The sequence below is a fragment of the Mustela putorius genome, unplaced genomic scaffold (assembly GCF_011764305.1).
Source record: "Mustela putorius furo isolate JIRA1106 unplaced genomic scaffold, ASM1176430v1.1 tig00000040_pilon_pilon_pilon, whole genome shotgun sequence".
In the NCBI taxonomy this organism is placed as follows: Eukaryota; Metazoa; Chordata; class Mammalia; order Carnivora; family Mustelidae; genus Mustela; species Mustela putorius.
In genome coordinates, this window is record NW_025421261.1 from 1,122,440 (window position 1) to 1,148,682 (window position 26,243).

Below are 26,243 nucleotides of genomic sequence, written 5' to 3' on the forward strand. Positions count from 1 at the left end.
AGAGACTGGGGTAACCAACATTCTCAGTGTAACCAACATTATTTTTTTTCTTTTAATTAAACCTAAAAAAAATGCAGTGACTGAATCCTGAGCTGAAAACATCTGCAAATGTAAAGAGTTCATTTTTGAATGTCTTTCTTTCTTGTGTTCCGAGTGTATTGGGTGCGCCTGTGGCTCTGAGCGCAGAACAGTCACTACTGTTCATTCGACAAGTGCCGATTCGTGCTAAGTGAGGTGGATGACAAATAGGACCGTATCTAGGAGCCCATAATGAAGGAGGGAAAACAGACAAGCAGACAGTAATCGTAATACAGTGCCATTGAGGCTAGTTCTGAGTTCATCACGAGCCCCCAATATGGGCATTTTTCTAGGGGTGTCTTTGCAGGGCCCTGGCATCGGCTGGGTCTTGAAACACAGCCGGGTCCCCGAGGCCAGTCAGCTGGGAGTGGGAGTGCCGGAAGGACGTTCCTGCAAGGGACGGTAGGACACCGTAGGAAGATGTTCAAACAGCAGCAGTGGGCCGCTTGAAACCCAGATCTGCTGGGTTCCTCAGTCTCGGATAGCAAACGTAGAGGTTGGGTAGCAGGAGAACTCAGCGCTATATACTCGTGGAAGACATCAGGGTCTGAGGCTAAAGATGTGGGAGCACAGGATCTATAGAAGGGCGCCCTGTGCTGGGCTAAAGGTTACGGCTTTAGAGAGCCACTGAATGGGTTTAGGCTGGAGCCACATAATTAGTGTTTCAGAAAAGTCATTCTGGTGGCAGGATAGAGGAGCAGTTTGAGGGATGCCATACTGGAGGGAATAGATTCAAGAGTTTAAAAACACTCTTTGGTGAGGAAGGAAGATGATTTCCAGACTTCTGTTGATTTGCAGAACTAGTTAGACGTGTTGTTTACTAATTTAGTAGGAACTGGTGAGGAGCACATTTTAAGAGGAAAGACGCTCTCTTGAAATTGCTGAGTTTGGAGTGATAGTAGGATATATATTCATAAGTATTAGATAAGTAAGATAAGTATTCATGGTCAGTAGTAGAGAGTATTCATGGTCAGTAGTAGAGAGATCCAGTCGTGATGGTTAACATGTAAGTATTTAAGACCACGGGAGGACATACAGAAGGAGAGAGCCAAGGATTGAACCCAGGGGAACATCCATGCCTTTGGAGATGTTCGTGAAAGAGAAGTCTCTGTGTGTGTGATCCGCAAGGAATAGTCAGGGAGGTGGGAAGACAGTAGTACTGACTCCTAAAGAGAAGATAAGAACTCAGAGTGTCCTATGCCACAGGGACCATGTTAATAACGGGAAAGTGACCTGTGGTTGGATCAGTTAAAACTGATCCCTACATCTGGAAAATCAATTCAATACATCAGTGTCTTGGGGTGGCAGGATATCTTCATGTCACTAATGCAGTCTTTATTATATGCCATACAGTGAAATCGTAAGGCACTATATTTGATGCAGTTTTATGATGCATCGTACAGTGAACATATTGGTAGGTAAGTTTTTTTTTTTTTTTAAAGGTAGCATGCTTTTAATGGAATGTTTAGTAGTGAAGATATGATAGTTAAAGGAAGATGTGGCCTATAGAGAAGGTAGGTGTCCTTGGTACGGTCTCAGTTCAGTACCTGGTCCTTGTCTTTGATCAGATTAAGGGGTTGCACTCATGTTAGCTCCAGTCTTAAGCTGACCAGAGGCTGATTTAAAAAATTACAGTGAAACAAGACTGAGCAGACAAGCTCTTCCTGCTTGTTGATCTCTCTGGGAAAACTTTGTAACGGCCTTGAAATATAAACAGAAGGGGGTTTGGTAAATGTGGGATTCTGAGGAGGGGCGATTTGCTGAATAATCTTACTTTGAAGGTGGGAGAAGAAAATCTGCCTGTGCTTATTCAGAGGCCCCTTCTGGGTACCGTCAATCAAAGCCAGCACTCAGGGCGGGCCTGTGGTGAGTGGGAGGTGTGTAGGGCACAGAGGCCCGTAAATGCGTCTGCACTAGAGGACCTGAGCCCAGTGAGGGAAGAGGGAACTGTCGTTTGCTGTAGGTGAGCGGGCAGGAGGCACTTGTCACGCCTGTGTCCTCGCCTCGGGTTTGGAGCCGCTGGGGCCCGAGGTGTGCTGGAATGCCCTAGTAACTGTTCTCTGACCCTGCAGGTTCCCCGGAGAAGAAAACGGAGCGCTCAGCCGTGGGGGGCGAAGACGGCTCCGCGGACCCGATCAGGCACAGACGAGCCAGTCCGGTGGGTAAGGACCCGCGGGCCGGGAAGAAGAGCGCCGAGAGCCCCTCGCTGCGGGGTCCGCCGCGGGGTCCGGTGCAGCGGCGGACCGAGGAGTCCGACAGTGACTTTGAGTCGGACCCGCCGTCCCCGAAGAGCAGCGAGGAGGACGAGCAGGAGGACGAAGAGGCCCTCCAGGGGGAGCAGGGCGACTTCCACGACGACGACACGGAGCCGGAGAACCTGGGTCACCGGCCTCTGCTCATGGACTCGGACGAGGACGACGACGAGAAGCGCAGCTCCGACTCCGACGACGAGCGCGCCGAGGTGCGGGGCGGCCGCGGCGCGTCGCCCTCGGACGGGGCCGCGGACGCCGCGAGGCCGGAGGTGGACGTGTTCGGCGCCGTCCCCTTCCTCGCGGTGCGCGCCCTGCAGCCGCGCCCGGGCCCGCGCGGGGAGCCGCGCCCGCCGGACGCCGGTGCCGCCGCGCGCCCCGAGCCCGAGGAGCCCGACGTGTTCACGAAGGCGCCGTTCGGCCGCCGGGGGGGCGAGGACGACGGCCCCGGCCGCCCGCGGAGCGTGGACGCCTTCGGCCAGACGCCCTTCCAGCCGGTCCCCGCGCCCGCGGGCGGCAGCGGCAGCCGCGAGGACCTGTTCGGGCTCGTGCCGTTCGAGGAGCTCGCGGGGGCCCCGCCGCCCCGGGCCAAGCCGCGCGGCCTGCAGAAGCTGTCGTCCCGCCAGCGGCGCCCCAAGCCCGACGCGGCCAGGGCCAACGGCAAGCGGCACCACGGCGCGGCCGCCGCCGCCAGGAAGCCCGCCAAGCCCGCCTTCCGCACCCCCGAGCGCGCGCGCCGGCCCCGCAGGGCGGGCCGCCGCGACTCCCAGAGCAGCAACGAGTTCCTGACCATCTCGGACTCCAAGGAGAACATCAGCGTGGCCATGCCCGACGGCAGGGACCGGGGCGGCGGCCTGCAGCCCGAGGACAGCCTGCTGGACCCCTTCGGCGCCAAGCCCTTCCGTCCGCCGGAGCTGCCCTGGCTCGCCCCGCACCACCCGCCGCACCCGGGCCTGAGCGACCCGCGGGCCGACCACGGCCCCGTCCTGCCCGGGCGGCCCAGGGCGAGCTCGCGGCCCGGCGCGCTGCACAGCCCCGAGGCGCTGCGGACCGACGACTTCGGCGCGGTGCCCTTCACCGAGCTGGTGCTGCGGGCCGCGCCGGCCGAGCTGGACCCGTTCGGGGCCGCGCCGTTCCCCTCCAAGCAGTAGCGGCCGGACGCGCGCGGGCCCGCACGCCCGGCGCCAGAGCGGGGTGGTTGTGCGGATCCGCCAGGAAACGCGTCTGTCCGTGTGTCCGTCGTCCCCAGCCCGTCGGAACAGGCCATTTCCAATAAGCCACATGGAGAGAGGAAGGCTGCGCGCGGGGCCGGGGCGCCAGGAGAGCCGGGGCCCCCCGCATGCACGGACGGCGCGGGCCACCTCTGTAGCCGTGTCGCCCCGGAGCGGGCCTGGACGGTCCCTCGTCTCCGCGCGGCGCGTCCCCAGGTGTGCGCGCTGCGGGCTCCTGGCTCAATCCGGCCGTGAAGACGGAGCGCGTGGGCCCGAGCACCGGCTGCGCTCGCGGAGCTGTCGGTCTCTCCCCCCGCAGCGGTGTAGACCCCGGTTCTCTGGAGAAGCGCCGAGCTCCGTCTGCGGGAGCGGAGATGCCGGTCCCCGCGCCGTCCCCGGCGTCGTCGCGGAGCCAGAGCGACGGGCTGTGGCGCCTCGGACGGTCGCATTTTCCAAGACAAGTGCCATTAGGACGGAGCACCCCGCGGGCGTCCCCGACAAGCCCGGGGAACACGGGGCGCGCACGGGGCCCGGGAGGGAGACCGGGAACTTCAGGACACTCTGGTTCCCGAACGGCTGCTTGCTCCCAGGGTCGCCGTCGTGCCGGAATAAAGCCGATCGTCGGGAAACGGGGAGTGAGGACAGGGTTGCAGGGACACTGTGCTCCAGGACAAACACATGTACCGAAACCCGAGCTTTTGAGCCGTTTACAACATGAAATCGTGTTGCATCGAGTAATGGACTGTCCCGAAGTACCACCTTCCTGGGACGTCCCCCAGCCCCGAGCAGCAGCTCCCGGCTCTGTTCGGGTGCGAGTCCTGCAGCGCGGACCGGCCGAACCCACGAAGCCTTACGGGCCGGACCCCGCGTCCTGCCGCAAGTACCTCTGCGCTGACCCGGCGGACGCTCGGGCGGCTCCAGGGCTCCGCGGGCGAGGAGCGAGCCGCTCGCTGCCGCGGCCTGACGCGTCCGTCTCCGGTGACCAGAGAACGCAGCTACCAAATTGCCTTTTTTTTTTACACCCCAAATCCTAATTAGAAACTTGAGATTTTATAGAAATTGTTTAATAAGATAGAAATTACTATATGAATTAATGTGAATCCGGTATCTGTGCTTCCTGTGTCTCCGGCTATTTTAAGTTATAATTAACTGTTCTTCCCTGTCAACATTTAGAAGTTTCTAGAACTGTTAAAGCTATTTACAAAAAGGGGTGGAAACTAATTAACTGGCACTCTTCTTGATTGCTATACCTTAAATGAACTTTTTTTGAACCCAATTAAAGTCTATTTTATGAGTAATCTTATTAGAATCTCTTAATTATAGTGCCCCAGATGGAATGAGCTGTTTGCCTGTTTTCACAGTTCTAAACTTGGAAAGAAGCAAAGTATATGTGACTAAACTATATATTCATGTTTATTGTTTTTTTTCTTTGATGTTTGAGATCAGATATAAATTTGCGGACCAATAGGGAAAGCAGTATGTGAATCACCGTGTAGCAGCGGCGGTCAGGCATTGTGTTACTGCTTAAGAATCGTATTTTTAGAGCCCCGACTGCACCAATTACTTGTCCTTGTGCCAAAGGCAAATACTATGTTTGCACCTCCTTCCCCCCCCCCGATTCTCAGGTTGATTAATACTGCTAATGCAAATGCCCAAGTAGATATTTTTCAAAACTTTACAAGGTAGACTCAAGTGATACTTTTCTTTCATTTAGTAAATTCATGAACTATATATATAGTAGGTTTGTATCAGATTTTTTTTTTAATGAAAATTTGTTGGTGGATGTGTGCACAGTATGTTGACTATTTTAGTCCCTTGGCCTTGGTCTCTGCTAGACCTCATGAGTTTCTTAATTTAAAAGAGGCGGTAGATGAATCAATGTGGTCTCCTTGGGATGTAAACATGAAATACTTAGATTGTGTCTGATACCAAGGCCTTGCTTACACTTGCTTTTCAATACACTGAACAATTGTAAGTGACTTAGACACTGATGTAGACGCTTCAGGCTTACAAAGCTGGATGGATTCTAAGGAAGCAGTTTTGACATGGTTTAAAATATTCCCATCCTTGTGTTTCTTGTATCACAGCCCAGTGACTTTCCTCTCTTGAGATTGTAGCTCAGAGGAACTATTAGGACTCAACAGGTGACCTAACAGGATAGACATGGGGAGATTCCCGTGTGCTGACGTAAAGGCATTTTCCAAGGAGTAGAGGATTTGGGTTGCGTTCCATTTTTCATGATCTCCTGCCACTATTGTTAGGACGTAGGCCACTCAAGCAATGCCCAGGTGGTTCCCTCATGAGAGTTAGGAGGCTGGAGCTCCCAAGGCACGGGAAAGAGCCTAGCCCATACCTGGGACACAGCTCTCAGTAAACGTTTGCTACTGTTCTGGGGTGGCCCAATGCTCGTTTAAGGAAGGAAAGTTGAAATTGTTTTTCCTGTTATTAATCAGGTGTCCTCTGTGCTTTTGTATGTAGTCCTAACAACCTGTAATACTTGAACATCACTAAGGGAAGTAAATTATGAAACTAGCAAAAATCTGAGGCCAAAGTTATTTCTGTCCTAACAGCTTTAATAATGCTTGTTGATCTTGAATAACCGTTGCTTAAAAGTGGACCATTAAGTTAACTTTTTAAATGTCACTTCAGCACAACTGTGTTTAAAAGATCAGCTTTTATGGCACTGAAGAATGTATCTGCTGAGACATGAAAGTTGCTTGGTGTATGTATTAGGTAGAGGAAGAAGGGTTTTAGGCCAGATGAAAAGTTAACTATTATTCAGAAGTATTGACTGGGAAATTCAGAAGACCCACGTCCTCCCTGTATGTGTATTTGGGTGCAGTTATGACCTTTTTTGGAGTTGTAGACAGATACACCTTCTGATCGCACCCACTTATTGTTCTAACAGTGGTAGATTGTTGGCCTGAGGCTGGTGGAGAAGAGTCAGGTGGAACCCCTCTTCTGCTCTGATGTTCATAAGGCAGAGCCATTTTCTGCTTAGTTCAAGTTTTGGTACTTCATATAAGCATTGCTAGAAGGTACACACATGTATTAGTATCACTAGTTCTGAGGAGTTTGGTACATTTGTTTTAATATGTGTAGAATGTGCAGTAAACTTTTTCTTCCTTTTAGCAAACTCACTCATCATTGTTAGGTCTGATACTGAGCTGACAGATCTACTGTGACAATGAGATGACGTATCTACTGTGAGAATAAAAATTATGTTTAAAAACTTTTATGCACCAGGGTGTTTATATATTGAGGAAAATATATAAACACACGCATGCATGCAAATGTCACATCTCTACTGTGGAGTTCATGTGAACTTTTAATTTTAAATGGAATTGCAACCACAATCATTACTAAAAGAACATTCACTCCTAGGGAGGTTTTACAAAAGCCACTAAAAGAATGAGGTAGATGAAAATGCAATGGGTTGTCATTTGGGATTATTTTTATTTAAAAATTGTGCTACTTTTGAAAACTGTTTTTATTACTACTCTCTTTGTGATTGAAAGGTCATCTAATAGTAAGCAGTATAGTAATAGGAAGCTACTTTTAAAATTGCTGGCAAACAGCTTTAAGTGCACTTTCTTTGATTACACTTCCATTTTTTGTTAAACTTGAATTTTCTGAAGCCTTTTATGTACCACTAAGCAGATAACTTTAACTTTTAATAAACCTGATTTACATGTTTATTATATTTCTAAAGTAACTTCAGTCCTCAAATCTAGCTGGGAAATTGTTTATGAGATAGAATCAATTGATTTTTTTTTTCTGTCTACATCTAATTAAGCACTAACTGATTTTACTACTTTATTGCCTTTACATTGCTTATTATTGACTGAATTCTGTCCCTCATTCACTGTTTTGTTTGAAATTTAAAATTATTTTCTTACTGTATTTATCATACCTACTGTTTTAATAATCTGCTTTCTTTAAATGCAATAAATCCCAAATGGATGGCATATTCTTTGTAATTAGTGACTGGAGTTTTTCATTATTTGTCTTCAATGTTTTGGGTGTAGACTTTGATTCAGCTCTTTTATTCACACTACAGACATGAAAGCACCTATTGTGCTGCAACTAGTGGAATAGAAAAATGAATAGGATTAGATTTCTGTTCTTAGGGTAAAGCTCACAGTGTGGGATTTAAGTAGGAAAACATTGTAACCTAGCATTCTTTTTTTTTTTTTTCCCAAAGATTTTTATTTATTTATTTGACAGACAGAGATCACAAAAAGGCAGGCAGAGCGAGAGAGGAGGAAGCAGGCTCCCTGCCGAGCAGACAGCCCGATGCGGGACTCGATCCCAGGACCCTGAGATCATGACCTGAGCCGAAGGCAGCGGCTTAACCCACTGAGCCACCCAGGCGCCCCATAACCTAGCATTCTTGCAGCAAAAATACTTCATAGCACAATCTGTTCAGGAACTACAATTACGGATTATTACAATGACGAAGGTAAGGCAAAGCCTGACTCTGAAGTACCTTGTGAACGTCTGACATTGTTTTTGCATTGTGTCTAATTTATTGAAGCTTTTAAAATCTGGTAACATATAACTTAAAAATTACTTGGTTAAATAAAATACTGTAATCCTTGATTATATCAGAAAAGAGGCTTTGGGATGTTAAAGAGAAAACTTGTTTATTGGCCTGGTGCTGGTGGGGGCTATGTCTGGCGTCAAGACCACATCATCTTAGGTTGTATTTCACAAACAGGGGCCTTTAGACTGGTGGCTTGGGGAAAGATTCGTCTTGTTATGAACTTTTTTTCTTTTTTTGACTTAGTAACATCTAAAGTTCCACGGAAGAATAAGGGCCCTGGGTCTTTTTATGGTACAAATGGTACAAGTGTGGAAAGCACCACTGTTCCAGCTGAGTTACGGTTCACTTCTTTAGAGAAAAACATAGCCCGCAATTAGAGCTATTTATATCCCCTTTTAAGGTTATAAAATGATATAAAGGATATAAATGCTGCTAGCTTGGGCATCATCGGTAAGATGTAGTCAGTCATTCTCGTAGTGGAGTTTTCTGTTGCACATTTACAAACAGCGGCCTCTGCCACAGACGGCCGGCGCGACTGCAGTTACACGCATGTTCCGGACAGTTTCTGATCCCAGACTTCGCAGCTGGGCGAGGGCTTTGGTGGCTGCCATTCCTACCCTCTAAGGCGAGAGTTGCCACTTTTCACTAGAGACCCCTACCTACTGTTGTCACCTGTCCCTTGTGAAAGTGTTTCCTTAAAGGTAGTTTCGGTTTTGGGTCACTCCCTCACTCCCTACTCAGGACGTATCGGGAATTTCCGGGCACATCGGTACCAACGGCCTCTGCACCTCTTCTGAGGACACACAGTAACGGTGCTGATGCTGGGAGAAAGACATTCCGTCCCTCCCCGAACAGCGGAGCTCTTGCTTCACGCATTTTGGCAGGGCTGGGACTACCCAGAACGACTTTCAGGTGGACACACATCTGCTCAGCTCAGCAGCTGGCAGGAACCCAGAAGTGCAGGCTTTGCCCCTTGACCTGGACTACAGGGCAAAGGACAGCTCTAGGGAGGGACCTGCCGAGCGGCGTCGCATGGCTTTCCGCCAGTCGGTCACAATCTTCAAATCGGTTACTCTGTTCGGGCAGGATGGATGGGATGGGACGGATGGCACAGAGACTCCCTGAGTCTTCATTCCTGATTCTAAAATATGATTTTGAAGCCGCTACGTATTATAAAGAATGACAAGCAGCACGTAATACATTTAGTAAACCAGTTTATTTACATCACACATATCTGCCATGCAGCTTACTGAATTGCACTCTGTGTCATAACAAAAAAGACAAGCACTACCTTTTGAAAATGGCTTTATATAGAAAGATAATTGCCTCCAATGAATTAACTACAACCTTATAGATCACAATAGACAGTTTAAAACCGCCACGGATAGTTTTAAAATGCACGTGTAAAGTCTGTAGGTAAAGAGCTTTTCTAGTTTACACACTGTAAAATTAAAACCAGTTTTTTTAGTATGGTAGCTGAATAGTGTACTTTTAATCTTATTTCAGTAAATCTATAAAACCAAAAATAACTTAAATATACATTATTACAAGGCTCAGATTTGTAGGCAATTTTTAAATATTCTCTCATGTTAACAATGTCTTACAAATTTTTCCAGTAGTGGTATGCACACAGTAGGTGGTCAGTAAATGCTGACATACAGAAGTGTTTATAGTTGACAGCAATCCACACTCATCCATTCATTTCCTACTTTATAATAAAATATTTTATAGTAAAGATGAAAATGAGAGAGGATAGGTTTCTTACAGTATTTAACATTTTCATAAAAAGATGAAATGTTCCCATGGTAGAATTCTCCCTACAGTCAGACTTGTAGGCCTTTTAAATTAAAAAAACAAAAAAAACCAGTCAAACATAGTATGCCTTTTTAACCCATTAATTTGGATGGCAGGTATTAGATAATTCATACACTCGAACAAAAAACCAGGAATGTTTTTAAAAAATTTAGAGAAAAGAGAGCTTAAAGTTCAGGGTTTCTATTTTGAGAAGATTTTATAGTAAAAAATGGTACCAGGCCTAAAATAACTCGACTTTTCTATTTTTATATTAATTCTAACTATTCTCAGTGTATTTTATTGGGCCAAAATGACAAAATATCTTATTTAAAATCAACAATGCCACGTTAGACCCCTAAGCGTTGTTTTGGGGAAAATACATCCTATTATCATTACAGCAAAGTCTTTTTTTATCACTCAGCATAGGAATCAAATTTGTGGCCTTATGAGGCAAAGTAGCCATTTTCAAAGTAGTGTGTTCATCACCATAATGGTACAATACAGTGCCCTTAGCCTACCGGGAAGATTCTCTGTGCTGAGATGCTAGCATGGGGAATTTATACTCCAAAAACACTATACTGAAAAGAAACCAAAATTTTACAGATATATAAACTGAGGCACATTAAAGTAACATCCCTAATATGAGATACAGAAATGGCAATGTGGAAGTAGGCTTACCCCTCAATCAACACGAATTCCAGTGCTCTGAAGCTACACCAGTATTTAAAGCAGCTCATGTGAACCCATTAAGAAATCTGGATAATATTTTATATCCCGATGAACGTGTTTTTGTGAATGTGTCCAAAGGGATCTAATTTACACACATGAAAAGACCAAGGAACGAGAAGACTATGTATGCTGGGGTGGTGAGATGTATTTCTTAGGTGTATACATCAAGATGAATCAATGCTTCAGGCCCAAGTATGAGATGGCGTTTACCAGCACTCTGCGCGGTCAGTGAACTGCTCTCGCGCAAGGGAACGCGGAAAGACTAGAGTACAGGCAATAGTCCTGTCACCAACTGGGGCATCTACATGACTTTATTATTCTAAGGCTTAACGTTCATTTCAGGGTCAGCCCTGGGCCATCTGGACTCTGTGGCCTAGAAAGTAGCACCCATATAACTGGGAACCCCCACCCATCAAGAAATTTAGCAGGACTGCAAATTCGGAGAGGTGAAACTCTCTATTTTGCTACAGGAATTTTAGAACGAAAAATCTGTAATCCACTGGCAAGAGTGCCATTATTACATGCAACTTAGTAATAGTCCTTGAAATTAAAAAAGCTTAAAAAAAAGCTGAAAAGCCTTGGTTATTAGACCACAGAATTTGTGGCCTGATCGTATCAGTTTTTAATGTGATTCTCATGGGATGGGAAATGACGATGCAAGCTTTTCCCTCTTAATGCCTCTCTCAACTCAGAGGAGGGAAGGTTTCAAGTCTTTGTTCTAGCAAACTAACACATTCAAAGCTCCCAAGAAGAAGGGAGCCTACAGCTAAAGGAGACCAATCATACGTTAAGTGCCGGTTCTCACAACCCGTGTATTTAAAGGCGAGTGATGACTCAGGACGGCGCTCCTGGCTGTGCTAAGCACAGGCTACTGCAGCCCTGGCCTTGAGGAGGCACTTCGACTGGATCCACTACTGTAAGTATCTTCTATTAAAGGAAGCACACAGGATGACTCCGTTTTATAACGGAGGTGCAGCCCTTCCTAGGGAAATGAAGCTGGCGCCAAGCAAGACGACTACTACTTCTACACCGCTTTCATGTTCATTGCTGTAACTGTCAACTAATGTTCACTTTCTGTACAAGCAGCAGATTAGTAGCTTGAAGGGCTGGAAAGCAGTTATTACAGATTCCCAAGTATATTTTCCATTTTTATAAAGTACTACTCATGATATATTAAATAGGAGAATAAAGGAAAAACTAACATGAATCTTAGAACAGTGGCGCAGACAACTCCCCGTGACATATTGCTTACCAACTGTATACAGCAGGCGGCCATTCCTGCGTTCACAAGTGTGAAGCATAGTCCGGGCATGGCTTGCTGTGTCTGTACTGCATGACGTACACCGTAGACTGATGCCACCAGTATAACATCACTACGGCAAGGACGTGCCAGATCTGGTGGCTTGATCCGAGGTAGTTTAGTTGTCCTAGAAGGGAAGGCAGAGAGACAAGAATACTGACTAATATTTTGATATTAAAATATGAATGTATTTTTATCTCTGGACTTGGAAATACGGCTTCAGAAAAAGATTTCGGCAGCGTCAGAGCACGTGGAGACTGACAGGAGATTCATTCAAACCCAAAGGCTTTCTTTTTAAAAGGATGAATTCATATTTGGGTCTACTTTAAGGACATTGGTGAATTCTGGAAATACTATTCCAAATGTGTCTTCCAAACTAATTTGGTTAATTTCAGGAATCTGATTTTTCGTCTCCTGGGTCTCCTGTGTTACTTATCTGGATATATGTGTCATGGACTCATCCACAAAATGTAATTACTACGGCTTCATCGTTACTGAGGTTGATTAGTTCATACATACACACACACGCACACACACACACACACACACACAAAACTTAGAACTATTTCTCTTTATGCTTAGATTCCAAGGGGATTAGATAATTAACATGCGAAAGCTTCTTGAAAAAGAACAAAATAAATGAAATCCAGAGCTGTAGAAATTTAGATTAACTCTCCTCATGTCATGTAAACATTCTCACAGTCACCACCCCTGTCTCTTTTTACCAAGAGAAATAGTACAGTGCGTAGATTTTAAAGTGTAAGTCCACACAATCCTTTCTGTAGGACTTCCTAGCCTTTTTTTGGTGCCACGGTGTACTGTGACAGTCTAGTGAAACCCACAGATTCATTTTCAAAAGCACAAAACACAGAGGATTACAAAGAAAACTGATCACATGGTCAGATAAATATCACAGATATATTTGTGTTCACGGACACCTTTGGGGATCATTGGACGCCGTCAGATACCACTGTGCTGTTTCTACATCCGTAAAGCTGTAACTGAGCTGAAAGTAAGTTCTTCAGTGTCAACCTGTTGCTTTCATAGTAGTCAGCCACCATTCTCACCACTGCACGGTTCTCTCTACAGCCAGGTCACAAATGGGGACTGGGGAGACCCGGTTTCTAAGCCACTCCTTCAAGAGCATCTGAGCTATCACTTTTATCCGTGAAGCTTTTCATCTCGTACGGTCTCCGGATGTCTGCTGCTCCCGCCGTGCCTGCACCGCCACACACTCAGCTACATGGGGGCAGAGTTTAAGTCAAGCTCATCTGGGAGAAATGTTAAGTTATGTAACATTTGGCCTTTTACCAGGATCCTATGTCAGACAACTGGAAACTTCCAGTATCAAAGTTCTGGCATCAAAAACTTCTGGCATAAAAATACTATGGCTACAATTATGTAATGTAGAAAAATGACACGGTTCAGTTTTCTACATGTACTTGTCATGAAAAAATAATAAAAGAATTATTAGGGGCGCCTGGGTGGCTCAGTGGGTTAAAGCCTCTGCCTTCGGCTCAGGTCATGATCCCAGGGTCCTGGGATCGAGCCCCGCATCGGGCTCTCTGCTCAATGAGGAGCCTGCTTCCCCCTCTCTGCCTACTTGTGATCTCTGTCAAATAAGGAAATAAAAAATCTTAAAAAAAAAAAAAAGAATTATTATTAAGGTGCCACAAAAATCTATTTTGCTAGAACCGTTCCCTGAGGAAAATTGTGGCTCTCCCTGAAGGAGGGCTGGTCTTCAATGTAGGGTCACGTCCCAGTTATGCTCTGGAATCGGAATGTTTACCCTCAGGTTCGTCTTACTCTTGTTTAAAATTCACGGGTGACAACCAAGTTCACGGAAGAAAGCCTGTGATCTAAACATTCTCTAGATCAGGGTTTCTCATCCTTTTTCTTCCCAACATGCACTATGAGGAGCATAATCCTATCTTCAATTCACTGTGGAAGACACTCTTAACCCAGGAAGGAGGGACAAGTCTGTGGTTTGCAAGTGAACACTGTCCGACGTCTAGCTCCTCACACAAAAAATCACTGCTCTATGCACTCTGTTCTCTTGACTCAAGCCAAAGATCCCTAGACTTCTATCTCGCTGCCCCTTACCCAACCGCAACCTCCACTTCCGGGACTGAGGTCGAGGAAGGACCATCACAATAGCTGCTGACTCGTACTGAGCGCTTACTACTCGTGAGGAACCCTGCTAAACGGTTCATGTACACTTTCTCACGTAATCCTCACAGTAACACCATGAGAGAAAGTATGATCTCCGGGCTCAGATGAGGAAATGACCCGAAAAAGCACGAGTAGTTTCTTTAGCTTGCGCAGCTAGTAAGAGGGTGACATGGATTTGAAGCCCAGCAGTCTGACTCCAGACCTAAGATCCTAAACAAGCAAAGACAGATTTTGGACAACATTATTAATTCTACCCAGTGTCCTCTTGGTTATTTTCTATCAAAGGTGGTTTTTTTTTCTGGACTGAAGAATCAGGGCAATCTGTCCTATTGAGGTACTGGCTTGTGTCTATCTTGCAGACGTGAAGACCCTTCACTTACGTTATTTTCCCTTTAGCACTGGGTATTAGGAAGCTGAAAGGCAGATTGGCGGCCTTTATCTACTTTTAGAACCTCAGGATGGATATATGGTGAAGTGATCCTAACCCTGGCTTCTTTTTGTTATCTTATTTTCCTCTCTTTTCTTATTTCTTGTTTTGTGGATCTCTACATACATATATTACTTTTTAAGCTGAGCTGGTTTATAAAGAAGTCAATGGTAACTGATAATAGCATTCCACAAAAAAAGCAGAGTTTGGGAGTCAGAAGACTCCTAGCTCTGTCACTAGCTCATCATCAGGAAATGGTGGGAACTCATCTACTGCACACGAAGTTTGTGAAAGTCCTTTGAAAGTTAAGCTTTTAGATAATATTTGACAATAGGAGAGCTATTCTGTAACCAATAATATTGAAAAAAGCTAACTTTTGATACTCAAGCATATACTTCTACCATATATTTAGAAGAAAGTCTCGAGATCACCATGAAAGTGAGACTCACCTGGAAAGTACCGCTCTGGAACTTTGGAGATGTAGAACAGGAAAGCCAGAAGAGCGATCACATACATCACAATCACACGGGGTGCAAAGTCCTAAAAAGCAAAACATTTTTTCACAGATCTTTTTCCTGTGACTGAATTCCTCATTTATTAGGAATCTAATTCACAGACTAGGTAGAAGTCATAAGTGGAATTTAGCCTTGTTAAATCTTAATCGAGGACAGTGTCCAGTCACAGAAGTCTTGTTCTCGCTACTGTAGGAGACGGGCGCCGGGCCGGCTTCGTCCGTGAAGCGTCTGACTCTTGGTTGTGGCTCCGGTCATGGTCTCAGGGTTGTGAGACTAAGCCCTTGTGGGGCTCCCTGCTCCGCACAGAGTCTACTTGGGATTCTCTCCCTTTCCTTCTTCCTCCCTGTAGGAAATGGCCCGCAGAAGTGGAGTGGAGTGCTCTAACGGTGAGGGAACTAAGGGAGCCAGACTGTACCACGGTTGAAGGTCCTAAGGACACCCCAACTAGAGGTGTGCAGGAGGAACGTGTATGGACTGGAGGTACCAGCGGAATAAGCAAAAACTGAAGATGAGCGGCGCCTGGGTGGCTCAGTGGGTTAAAGCCTCTGCCTTCAACTCAGGTCATGATCCCAGGGTCCCGGGATTGAGCCCCACATCGGGATCTCTGCTCGGCGGGGAGTCTGCTTCCCTTCCTCTCTCTCTGCCTACTTGTGGTCTCTGTCAAATAAATAAATAAAATCTTTTTTTTTTTTTTTTAAAGATTTTATTTATTTATTTGACAGACAGAGATCACAAGTAGGCAGAGAGGCAGGTAGAGAGAGAGGGAGAGAGAGAGAGAGGGAGAGAGAAGCAGGCTTCCTGCGGAGCAGAGAGCCTGATGCGGGGCTCCATCCCAGGACCCTGAGATCATGACCCGAGCCGAAGGCAGCAGCCCAAACCACTGAGCCACCCAGGCGCCCCAAAATAAATAAAATCTTTACAACAAACAAACAAACAAACAAAAAACAAAACTGAAGATCAGGGACTTGTGGTTAAAAAGACACAAGAGTGTTGGGAGCATCTGGGTGGCTCAGTTGGTTAAGCCTCTGCCTTCAGCTCAGGTCATGATCCCAGGGTCCTAGGACACAGCTCCAGGTCAGGCTCCCTGCTCAGCGGAGAACCTCCTTCTCCCTCTCCCTCTGCCCCTACTTCTGCTTCTTCTCCCTCTCGCTCTCAAATAAATAAATAAATAAATAAATAAAATCTTTAAAAAAAAAAAAAAAAAGAGGTTTGGCCCAACAATGAAATGTGTTCACCAACCCGGTTAAGTGGTCCTCCTGAAACTGCTGTGTGAAGCAGTCCCTCTCTCAGCTCTAACTGGAAAGCTTTTCCTGGCCCTAAGAAAATTAGCCAGCTAAAGTTGATTCATATTGATCCTAATTCTGGTTGTAAATTCACAAGAAGCCATTTAAGAAATAAAGACAAGGGGCGCCTGGGTTAAAAAGCTCAGTGGGTTAAAGCCTCTGCCTTCGGCTCAGGTCATGGTCCCAGGGTCCTGGGATCGAGCCCCGCATCGGGCTCTCTGCTAAGTGGGGAGCCTGCTTCCTCCTCTCTCTCTGCCTGCCTCTCTGCCTACTTGTGACCTCTGTCAAATAAATAAATAAAAATCTTTAAAAACCAAAAACAACAAAAAAGAAATAAAGACAAATTACTTCTGTCTACACATGGTTGACAATCATCCTGGCCCTCCCGAAATCCTACATACTTAGAACGATCAACACGAGAACACAACCATACCCTGCTTCCCAGGATTAGCCCTTCTGGAACTTTTCATCTTTGGTTAAGTCTCTCTCTCTTTCCCCATCTTTTAAAAATTACAGCTTACTGGAGAATTTCTCAGGAAGTCTCCCTCTGCTGCTTCACTGCAATGATCTGTGATCACATTAGATTTCTATCTTTCAGAACCACTTTTTTCCTCAAACCTATTTCTATTGTAAGATTTCTGAAACCAGAAAACCATATTTTTCTGAATTTCTCAAAAATGTACTGGCTCAACAGGTCTGGTTCTCCTCATTATAAGCTTAGAAAGGATGTGTTTATGTCATATCAAATTCTGGTCCCTTCTCTGTCAATAACCAGTTATTCACTTCGGGTTAGAACTAAATCTAGATTGTAGTTCACCATCGTACTTTCTTTAACTTATATTCAGGGAATTGAAATTGGCAGAGAAATGAGGTTTTCAGTTATCAGGATCACTGAAGTTCATCACCACTGTCTCACCTTCTCCCAAGATTTAATGGTATGAAGAAAGCATCACCCTGTTCTCCAGCTGACAAAGTGGCTGGCCAAGTCACAGCACTTGATTTGCCAGATCACAGAACTTCCTTTCTTTCTAGTTTTATACCCAAATGCTTTCCACCATGCTGTTGCCAGCTTCACTGAAGCACACGTAAGCCTACTATTAGTTCTTCTAAAAAATACGTGATCCTTTTGTGTAAAGCCTGCAGTTAAATCCTCATATTCCAGAGAAGACCCCATTGCAACGAGTGTATTACTTCTGCTAGATTTCCTGGCCTATTTACTGATGTTAAAAATTCCTTTTCTTTAAAAAAAAATATATATTTTATTTATTTATTTGACAGACAGAGAGAGATCACAAGTAGGCAGAGAGGCAGGCACAGAGAGAGAGGGAAGCAGGCTCCACACTGAGCAGAGAGCCCGATGTGGGGCTCGATCCCAGGACCCAGAGATCATGACCTGAGCCGGAGCAGAGGCTTAACCCACTGAGCCACCCAGGTGCCCCGTGATGTTAAAAATTCTTAAGTTTACTCTCAAGTGCTTTCTTAAAGCATTTTTATGTGGATTTCTGAGATCTTAAGTCTTATTTCTAATCCCTTTCTCCAGAACATGGAGGCATTCTCACGACTTGCCCCGTAATACCTAACTCTAAAAGCTCTTCTTTTACTTGCCAGTATGTTGTCCTTGGTGGGTGGGACATGCTCTCAGGGCTCCAATACAGTAATGATTTTCAAATCCTGATCACTGGTCTCCAACTGTGACCTGAGTTGCAATTTCATCTCCACCTTTATGTCCCACGGGTGCCTCCAACTCAACAGGTCCAGGGAAAAAATCTTTTCCAGTTCCTTTTCCTCCCCCAATTCAATCAATCAAATCAATCAATCAATCAATCAATCCCTTATTGCATATTTGTGTTCTCACTGGCATTACCCTTGCCACAGGTAACAAAGTTGGAAACTTAGAAGTTCCCCTGCACTGATAAGCACTTGGGCCTTGATACCCTGAGGGTAGCAGAAGGAGAACTAAGACCGTTACCATTTCACAGAAAGACAGCTGGGGAAAAAGCAGCAGTTATACTTCTCTTTCCTGCAAGGCATGCTAATTTATAAAGATGTGAACACGATGGTATTAATATGCAAATACATGCATTTTCTCCAAGGACAGAGACCCACCCACCCGGTCCGATTACAGTGCTTTACCCAAAATGAATACAAGGGAAAGGACAAAAAAAAGAAGAACATGGAGCGCACTCAACCCACCTGTACAATAGGAGCCCCGAAGCCTCCATTGAGCCAAACCCAGTGCAGCGTAGGGATCACTCCGTAGCCCGAAACGGAACAGAAGATGACGGAGCGCAGCCGCTGCCACTGCTGCGTGAGGTAGCTGGGGTGGGTCTGCGCGAAGAACACGGCCAGGATCATGGCGAGCGCGGTGACCAGGTACACCTGGCGCCAGTACTGGGCGCAAGGAAACCGGGTTTAGTCGTCAGGCAACGGAAGAGACGGACAGAGCCGGGCCGGGTCTTACATCACACATTCCAAACTTACTCATGGTTTTTCCCTTCTGAACAGAACTAAGTCCCTTCCTTCGAGCCCGGCGACCCCACGAGCACGAGGTCTCCCCGGACGGCAGCGGGCCGCTAGAGGCCACACCGATGCACACCGAAGCACTGCGGAGGACCTGCCGCGTGCCAGGGGCGACTTAAGTCCCGCCGGCGACGCTGACCAGGACGCGGCGCTCCCGGGGGTGAGCTCGGAGCCTGTGGGAGCGGCCGGGCCGGACAGACGGTCACAATCCCCAGGATCCGACGGGGCGCGCTGTCGCCCACGGGGTCCGACGCTGCGGAGCCCCGGGCCGGGCCGCCGGCTCCCCGCGGCAGCGGCCAAACGCGCCAGGGGACAGAGGCCGTCCAACCGGGCCGCCTGAGGGGCCACACGACTGCGGGCGCAGAGCCGGAGGACCGTGAGGCCCGGGGCTTGGGGCTCGAACGCGCCGGGGCGGGGACTTCCAGGACGAGGACAGGCCTGCTTCTCCCCCTGACGGGCCAGGCGACGCCGACATCGCTGTGAAGGCGACAGTGGGGACGGGAGGCCGGCGGGAAGATGCGAGAACAGCCGGCTCACGACGGGACGGGGGCTCGCACGCCCGTCGAACGAGGTACGGACGCGAGCAGAGCCCGGAGACTTGAAGACGAAACGGGATGTGTGAGAAGGCGGGACAGGGCGGCCAGGCTGTCCCCATCCCGAGGGGCCGAGCGCGCGGCTGCCGCACGGAGCGCGCGAGCAGGTAGGCCCGGTGCGGCGCGCGGTGCGGGAGACACGGGGAAGGCGGGCCCGGGCGACCCGCGGCGGGCCACGGCGGACCCGCAACGGGCCAGGGCGGACCCGCAACCGGCCAGGGCGGACCCGCGGCGGGCCACGGCGGAAGGGCGCACGGGGTACTCGGGTCCCCCCGCTGGGCGGCAGGGCGCTTCCCGAGGCCGCAGGCCCCACCGTCCGGGTCACCGACACCCACGTGCACACCCCCGGATGGGGTTCAGAGTTTCAGTCTCACTCTCAAAGCAGCCTGCGTTCCTTCAAAAATAAAGAGCTGCTACGGCAGCTGCGTACTCGGCAATGATTAGGCACCAGAGGAAAGAAAATGATTTTCCTTTAAATGATCATTAACCCTGGTGGTTCTCTTTGCTCTTGGAAACCGAGCTTTTCTGAAAAGAGATTTAGTCTCACTAGGACTGCACTCACAAGCTCCTACGGACCAGCTGATACCGAATTTTCTAAAAGATATAAATGATTTCCTGCAAAATGAGTAAGTGAAACCTGAGCAGATACAAACAACTTACCATTCAAATCAAATCAATTTACAAGGTTAACTGCACATATATTTAATTAGATGATTATGTTCCAAAGTAATTAGGCCTAAAAAGCAAATGGCTCATATATTAAGTAGCTATAATCAATAATTCTTACTTCAAACCAAATTCATGATTTTTCTCTTTGCTAGTTTTACACTTCAGCTCAGTTCTATTACTGTGCAGAGACAAAGGTCCCACTTAGGAATTCTCAGTTCAGAGGGATCCTGCGCTACAGCCGATCTTCCCAGGACGTGAAGGCCGGGGGGACGGCTCGGAGCACCTGTTACATGTGAGGGCTCGTGGGGAGGAAGGCTCCGGTCTTTTGCGAACAGGACTACCAGCACCTAGAATGTACACTGCCCCTGCACAGCTCTGTCCTGCCTCTGAAAGGGAGGGAACTAAAAGACAAAAGCAAACAAAAAGGGTAAGTGTAGGCGAGCAGGAAGAAGACAGAACAGAGCTGCTGAGGGCTTCCGGAATGGGAGGCCTTCGGAAGTACCGGGCCCAGGGGAAGACTGTTTACCCCCTTGGCGGGGACATGAGGTGATGGGACAGGGTTACATTCCTGTTCACTGGGCCAACTTAATCCGAAAGCAGTGTTTCAAATGCTGCTTTGCACAGGGCAACAAGTAACTTTTGTGACATCAGAATCAAAAGCAGAGTTGATCTCTAACTCAGAAGAGACACCTATTTAAGTCACTCATCACCCAGCTGGTCTATCTCCATACTTACCTCCAAATATAAGACTAAAGAAAGGAAAACGTATTTTTTACAAAGAACTTAGTCGACACGCTCGCAGACAAACCCTTTATTTTTTTCACTGAGAGAGGACTAAAGGATCAGAGAAAATGGAAAGCAGCAGGCAGCTTCATAATTTTATCAAGCACTAACTTCAGCTCTATACACATAAAAGACATGTAATGTGCATCTGAAGAATCATGTAGTTACAGGGATTTAGTGGAAACATTAATAACTTACTGTTTACATCCATTTTCAGAAATAATCTTTAAATATATATTTCAATGGAAAATCAGTAAAATGAGTTTGGATCTAGTAATAGATATTAGAGATCACAGGGACCTTCTAAAAATGAGTTTATACATATATAAGACTCATATTTCTTCTATAAGTTAATTATGTATTTATTCAGAAGTTCAAAGGAACCATGGCAAGAAAATAGAAGACCTACCAGAAAAGTAGAATGTAAAATGTTTTAAGTTACTTACGTTATTACAATAAAATGCATAGAACACTCCAGAGACGTAGCATCCCAGTATTCCAATAGAAATTCCTGCATAATCTAATGCCATCCATCTTCGACAGGTCTTTTCTGATCGATGGCAGGAAAAAAGATGATAGCCCACAGAGCAAAGCATACAGACCTATGGACAATAAAACAAAACTTAGCGAACTGAAACAAAAAGGAATGAAAGCAACTCATGTGTGATGTTCAGTGAAGTGGTTAGGTCAAGTCCAGACTTTCTGGCCAAACAAACTTGAACCTGGATTCTGGCTTTGTGCCATAAGGCCAACCATGTCATTTTTCGAGGTCTCAGCTTCCTTATGGGTAAAATGAGGCTGACAGTAATAAAGAAATGTAAAATGGTAGCTGTTTTACAACATGAAATTTTAAATAAGTAGCACAGCAGTGGGAAAATGATATAATGTCAATGTTTTTAAAATATTTGGAAGCTTATTTGGATTCACGAATGAGTTTCCTTTTTAAAAAGCACCCACTAGTAGATCAAAGGACATCAGATTGTGTGATTTAAAACCATAAGGTCCTCCCACTTAGCTGCTCCCCAGCAGCAGCTCCTGATAACATGTTACGTGTCCCAGATATCTTCGTCGAAGGTATCGAACACCTACGATCTACAAGGCCACACATTCAAACACACGCTGTACACTTTTTAATCAAATGGAATCATATAATACATTCCGTTCTACAATTTTGCTTTTTACGCTTAAGACTTCCCGTGTCCATATGAAATTTCATTCACTACAGTTTACTTTTGGGATGTAAGTTATGCACAGCTTTGTTGTGTCCAAGAAAAAAATAACTGACTTATGCTGACTTTTTAGGTTGCCAAATTGAGAGCAAAGCCAGTCTGACTGGAGCAGCTGCTCTGAAGATTGATCAGGTTTCCACGGCCGAACTCCCTCCAGCCATTCAACACGTGCCGTGAGGCGGGCCCTGCGGATACGAGGAGGAGACCTCTACTGCCAGAAAGGTTTTCGGGAAACAAGCGGACAAACGAGCGGCGCTCCACAAGTCACAGTGAGGGAGCCCAGCAGGGAGGGGCCCGGGTCTGTGGCTGTGTGTGCACTTGTTTGGTGGGGGACGTGGCGGGGAGAAGAGCTTCACAGAAGGGCTGCCACCGGAGCGGGATCCTGCAAGGCCGTGGCAGCCGTCATCTAGAATAAATACAAACACAGACGTCCCGTGTGTGCTGGAGGGGCCACAGGAAAAGCAGAGTTGAGAGACACAGAACCATTAAGGAATGTCGTGTGGCCCCTCAAAATACAATTGTGACAGAGTTTTAGCGTCAATATTATGGACAAAGTGTGATCCTATTGAAGATTTAAGTACCGCCTTCCAGAAAGGCTGAGATGGGAGGTTCCAGGAGTAGCCAGAGAAGCCCCAGAGAGCGACGACAAGAGCCTACTCAGCCAGTGACGGCAGGGGGGCGGCAATATGAAGCAGAAATGATAGGAAGTAGATCAAATAAATGTTTTGTAAGCAGCTGCTCAGGTAGAAAAATGGTCAGCTAGCCAGTCTATAGTCTGGTCATTAAACAAACCTAATCAGGCTCCACAGCTCCGATATCAATACTCAAAACAACGTACTTAGCCACAATGTCATTTCTTCATCCACAGTCGGAAGCCTTCATCAGTCTGTGGCTTAGGCTAGGAAGCCACAGATCCGAGTTCCTGACCCAATGAAACACAGCTCTCGGAAGTTTGGTTATTGTTTTCTCAGATTACCCTTGAGATTAAACACCGTTAAGTCTAGAGGACACCACGGTGTGTATTCTTGTTGACAAGGAAAGATCTCATTGTCACAATGCTGAGTGACCCAAAAAAGCAAGCAGAGATGATCAGAGCTCAGAAATAGGTAGGCAGGTAGATGGGAGGCAGCTGTGCCTACACAAATGCCGAATATGGCTACCTCTGCAAAGCGGAATGGCTTTTACTTTTCTGCATACACTGTTTTGTTTGAATTCCGACGTGAGTATATTTTAAAGTAATAGTAAGAAACAACAATAAGGCTAATTTCATTGTGAAAAGGAAAATAAGGAGAAAAGTTACACTTTTTAAAAGGAAATTAAAATACATAGTATTAACAGAGAGCACTGAGTTTTTAAAAAGTAAACCTATATTTAGTATCTGTTCTAAAAATTAAAAGAAATCCATTTTCAAAGAAATGTGTTATTATCAGAATTCCTTAAAAACAAAAAAAACTGAAAAATGATCTGGCAAACTGAATTTAGACAAAGTTTTCTGGAAACTTTCCTTCTGTGGACTATCTCACTCCATCAAGGCAGAGAGATGACTGGAGGGCGACATCCTACGTCTAATCTCCTTGGCACGATCACCAAATACTTTCCAAGTACTCTCGGGCTCCTTCCTCCCTCCAGCCTCAACTTTCTTCAGTCTCCCACGAGCCGACCACAAAGGCCAGCCCCCACCAGTCCAGAAACTGTTGGACAGTCTCTTGCTTCCGGGCCTTTACACAAACTACTCTTATCTGCTTAAGTCCCTGCCTCACTCTCCCTCCCGCCCTCCTACCTAAGTGACTCAGTCGCTAGGACAGGCTGGTTTTGCTCAGCTCTACATGCATGACGCCTAGCTTAATGCCTAGCTGTAGATTATGGAACTTAATGCAAATGAACTGAATCTAGGGAAAGGCATTCCTGGGTTCTACTCAGGGCCTAAGTCAGAAAGACCTCTGGGAAAGTTCAAAGCCCCTGAAATTTCATTCTACTATTCAGGATGTACTCTATTAAATCTGGTTCGTGGGAAGGTACTAAGCATATAATAAAATGGTAGAAGTGAAAGAGAAAAAAAATATTAAGTCTTTTAAATTAAAATTAAATGTAAATCAATTATTTGCATTTATTTTTTACATTTATTTATTTAGAGAGAGCGAGGGGAGAGAGAGAAGGAGAGGGAGAGAGAGAGAATCCTAAGCAGGCTCCACACCAGGAGCAGATGCCCAACATGGGGCTCGGTGCTAAGACCAGGAGGTCATGACCTGAGCAGTCTTCAAAAGTCGGACGCTTAACTGACTGAGCCGCTCAGGAGCCCCTAAATGTCAATCAATCTTAATTTGTGGTTTACCATGCCGCCTGCTGACTCTAAGAATTGGAGAAAACTGAGTCAACAGGTTATAAATTTAATAAAATAAAAATAATGGAGATGGCAGCTTTCAGTTGGGAAAATCTGTCTTTAGTATCTTGCTGCCTTTAGCAACTTCTGCAGTGTAACAAAGATCACTGCACTATTTTACCGTCCTGCTGAATAATCCTGAGCAAGTCGCTGTAACATATTTTGGGTTTTTCTTCATTGGCAGTTGTAATTATTTGTTTTTCAGTTGTGCAATGCATTGTTTTCTTAAACCAGTATGAAGCTTAATATGCTTTCCTTGAACTCATGTCAGTCGTGGCTGGGTGGTAATGGAATAAAGCGCAGGCCCGGGGGTAGAGGAACACGTGGGACTTTCCAAGGAGATCCTACTCATATAGTAACAGGAGAGTATAAAGCAGTTTTGCTTATTAATGGTTACTAAGAGCATCTTAGTCTGTAAGATACATCTAAAAATTAAAGTGTAAAGAAATTGATTGATTTCCATTTTAAAACCAGAGATGGCATCTAAGAGAGGTTTAGGCTACAATGTGGACAAAGTGCGTATACTTATACGTGTAAATAATCAAATAATAATAATAACGAAGATACAAGAGTATTCTTTCCCTCAACGAAATTCAACATATCATTCTAAAAACTAGAATTAGGAAAAAAGGGGAAGGGTGGTGTTCCCAATGTGTTCTTAGTCTTTTAACTCCGAAGTGTGAACTTGAGTTGAATGATGGTCTGAAATTAAATGACCTCTCACAAAAGCAACATCTGAGCAGGGGCAGTCTGGTACAGAAGCACCTTGCCACGGGAGCCACGGGTTCACTGCAGGGGGCGCTGGCCTGCACTTGCAGGAAGCAGGGAGGGGGTGACAGCTTTTAATGTGTATGTTTTCTGTACTCGCTTCATTTTTTTTTTTTAATTTAAAAAATGTCAGCAGGATTTCAGCCCACATTTGTTTTCTTCTTTAGAATTGTTTTTAAAACTATTCTATATAACTTTTAAAGGAATTTTACCAATCCTTGAAGAAAACTGTAAGTGCTAGGGAACTAACAAATATAAAAGGAAAGAAAGGAGAAACTGAAAGTATTTGAAGCCAGGCAAGCATAAAAAGACCAAAGGAAATGAACACTAAAGCAAAAGAAAAGATCACTACCAGCAAAATAAGACATTCAAATTAAGACAGATACATTTATATATGCATATAAATTACATAAATTTATTAAATTTAAAGATAAAACTAAGACAAATAAGAAATCACAGACATATAAATAAGAACAAGATGGGAAATCTTCTGAAAAAAGTTTTAAGCAGTAACTAGTGTTCTATCTCAGCCAGAAAATAGAGTACAGAAGTTCCTATCCCATTATTAGTCTTAAAACAGAAATCTCAAAAAAGGGAAGGAGAAAAGGAAAGGCATTATCTCAATCTTTAAAATTTACTGCATTTCAAGTATACTCTAACAGTAAAGCCCAAATATACTCTCATAAAAACACTTCTGCTGCTTGTATGATGGAAATGAGTGAGCTAGCCTATGTGCTATTCTGGGGGCTGGCTGTGCTGTAAGATCACCTGCCCAAGCCTCTTTGCTCTTTACCAGTAATAATGTTTCTGAAATGACTTACCTGGAAGCAGAAAAGACAAATGGAACAAATTACGAAATCTTCTCTGGACGCGCTTGCCGAAGGTAACACTGACGTCATGTCATATATTCCCAGAGTAAAGAAGAGGAAAAAGCCCAGCAAATGACTCCAGATGTTTACGGTCTCATTCGATAAAATAAACAAACTGGAAAACAAAC

The 26,243-nt window shown here is 45.8% G+C and overlaps 2 protein-coding genes across 4 annotated transcripts in view; one reads left to right on the forward strand and one right to left on the reverse strand.

The window, feature by feature from the left end:
* The window catches only part of BMP2K (BMP2 inducible kinase), a 124,967-nt gene extending 117,449 nt beyond the window's left edge, over window positions 1-7,518 (forward strand). The window contains exon 16 of the mRNA XM_045067949.1: window positions 2,151-7,518. Coding sequence (XP_044923884.1) covers window positions 2,151-3,478 — 1,328 coding nt within the window. The 3' untranslated portion in view covers window positions 3,479-7,518. The remainder of the gene's footprint in view (window positions 1-2,150) is intronic.
* PAQR3 (progestin and adipoQ receptor family member 3) overlaps window positions 1-26,243 on the reverse strand; it is a 33,374-nt gene that overhangs the window by 3,468 nt on the left and 3,663 nt on the right. Inside the window, exons 2-7 of one of the 3 annotated variants that reach the window (XM_045068724.1) lie at window positions 26,068-26,230; window positions 21,316-21,471; window positions 18,498-18,695; window positions 14,956-15,046; window positions 11,860-12,034; window positions 9,282-9,921 (exon numbers count right to left, since the gene is read on the reverse strand). In XM_045068724.1, the coding sequence (XP_044924659.1) occupies window positions 11,892-12,034; window positions 14,956-15,046; window positions 18,498-18,695; window positions 21,316-21,471; window positions 26,068-26,230 (751 nt within the window). In that variant the 3' untranslated portion in view covers window positions 9,282-9,921; window positions 11,860-11,891. Of the gene's footprint in view, window positions 1-9,281; window positions 12,035-14,955; window positions 15,047-18,497; window positions 18,696-21,315; window positions 21,472-26,067; window positions 26,231-26,243 lie in introns of those variants that run through there. The other 2 variants (XM_045069056.1, XM_004776298.3) reach the window with 2 other exon arrangements.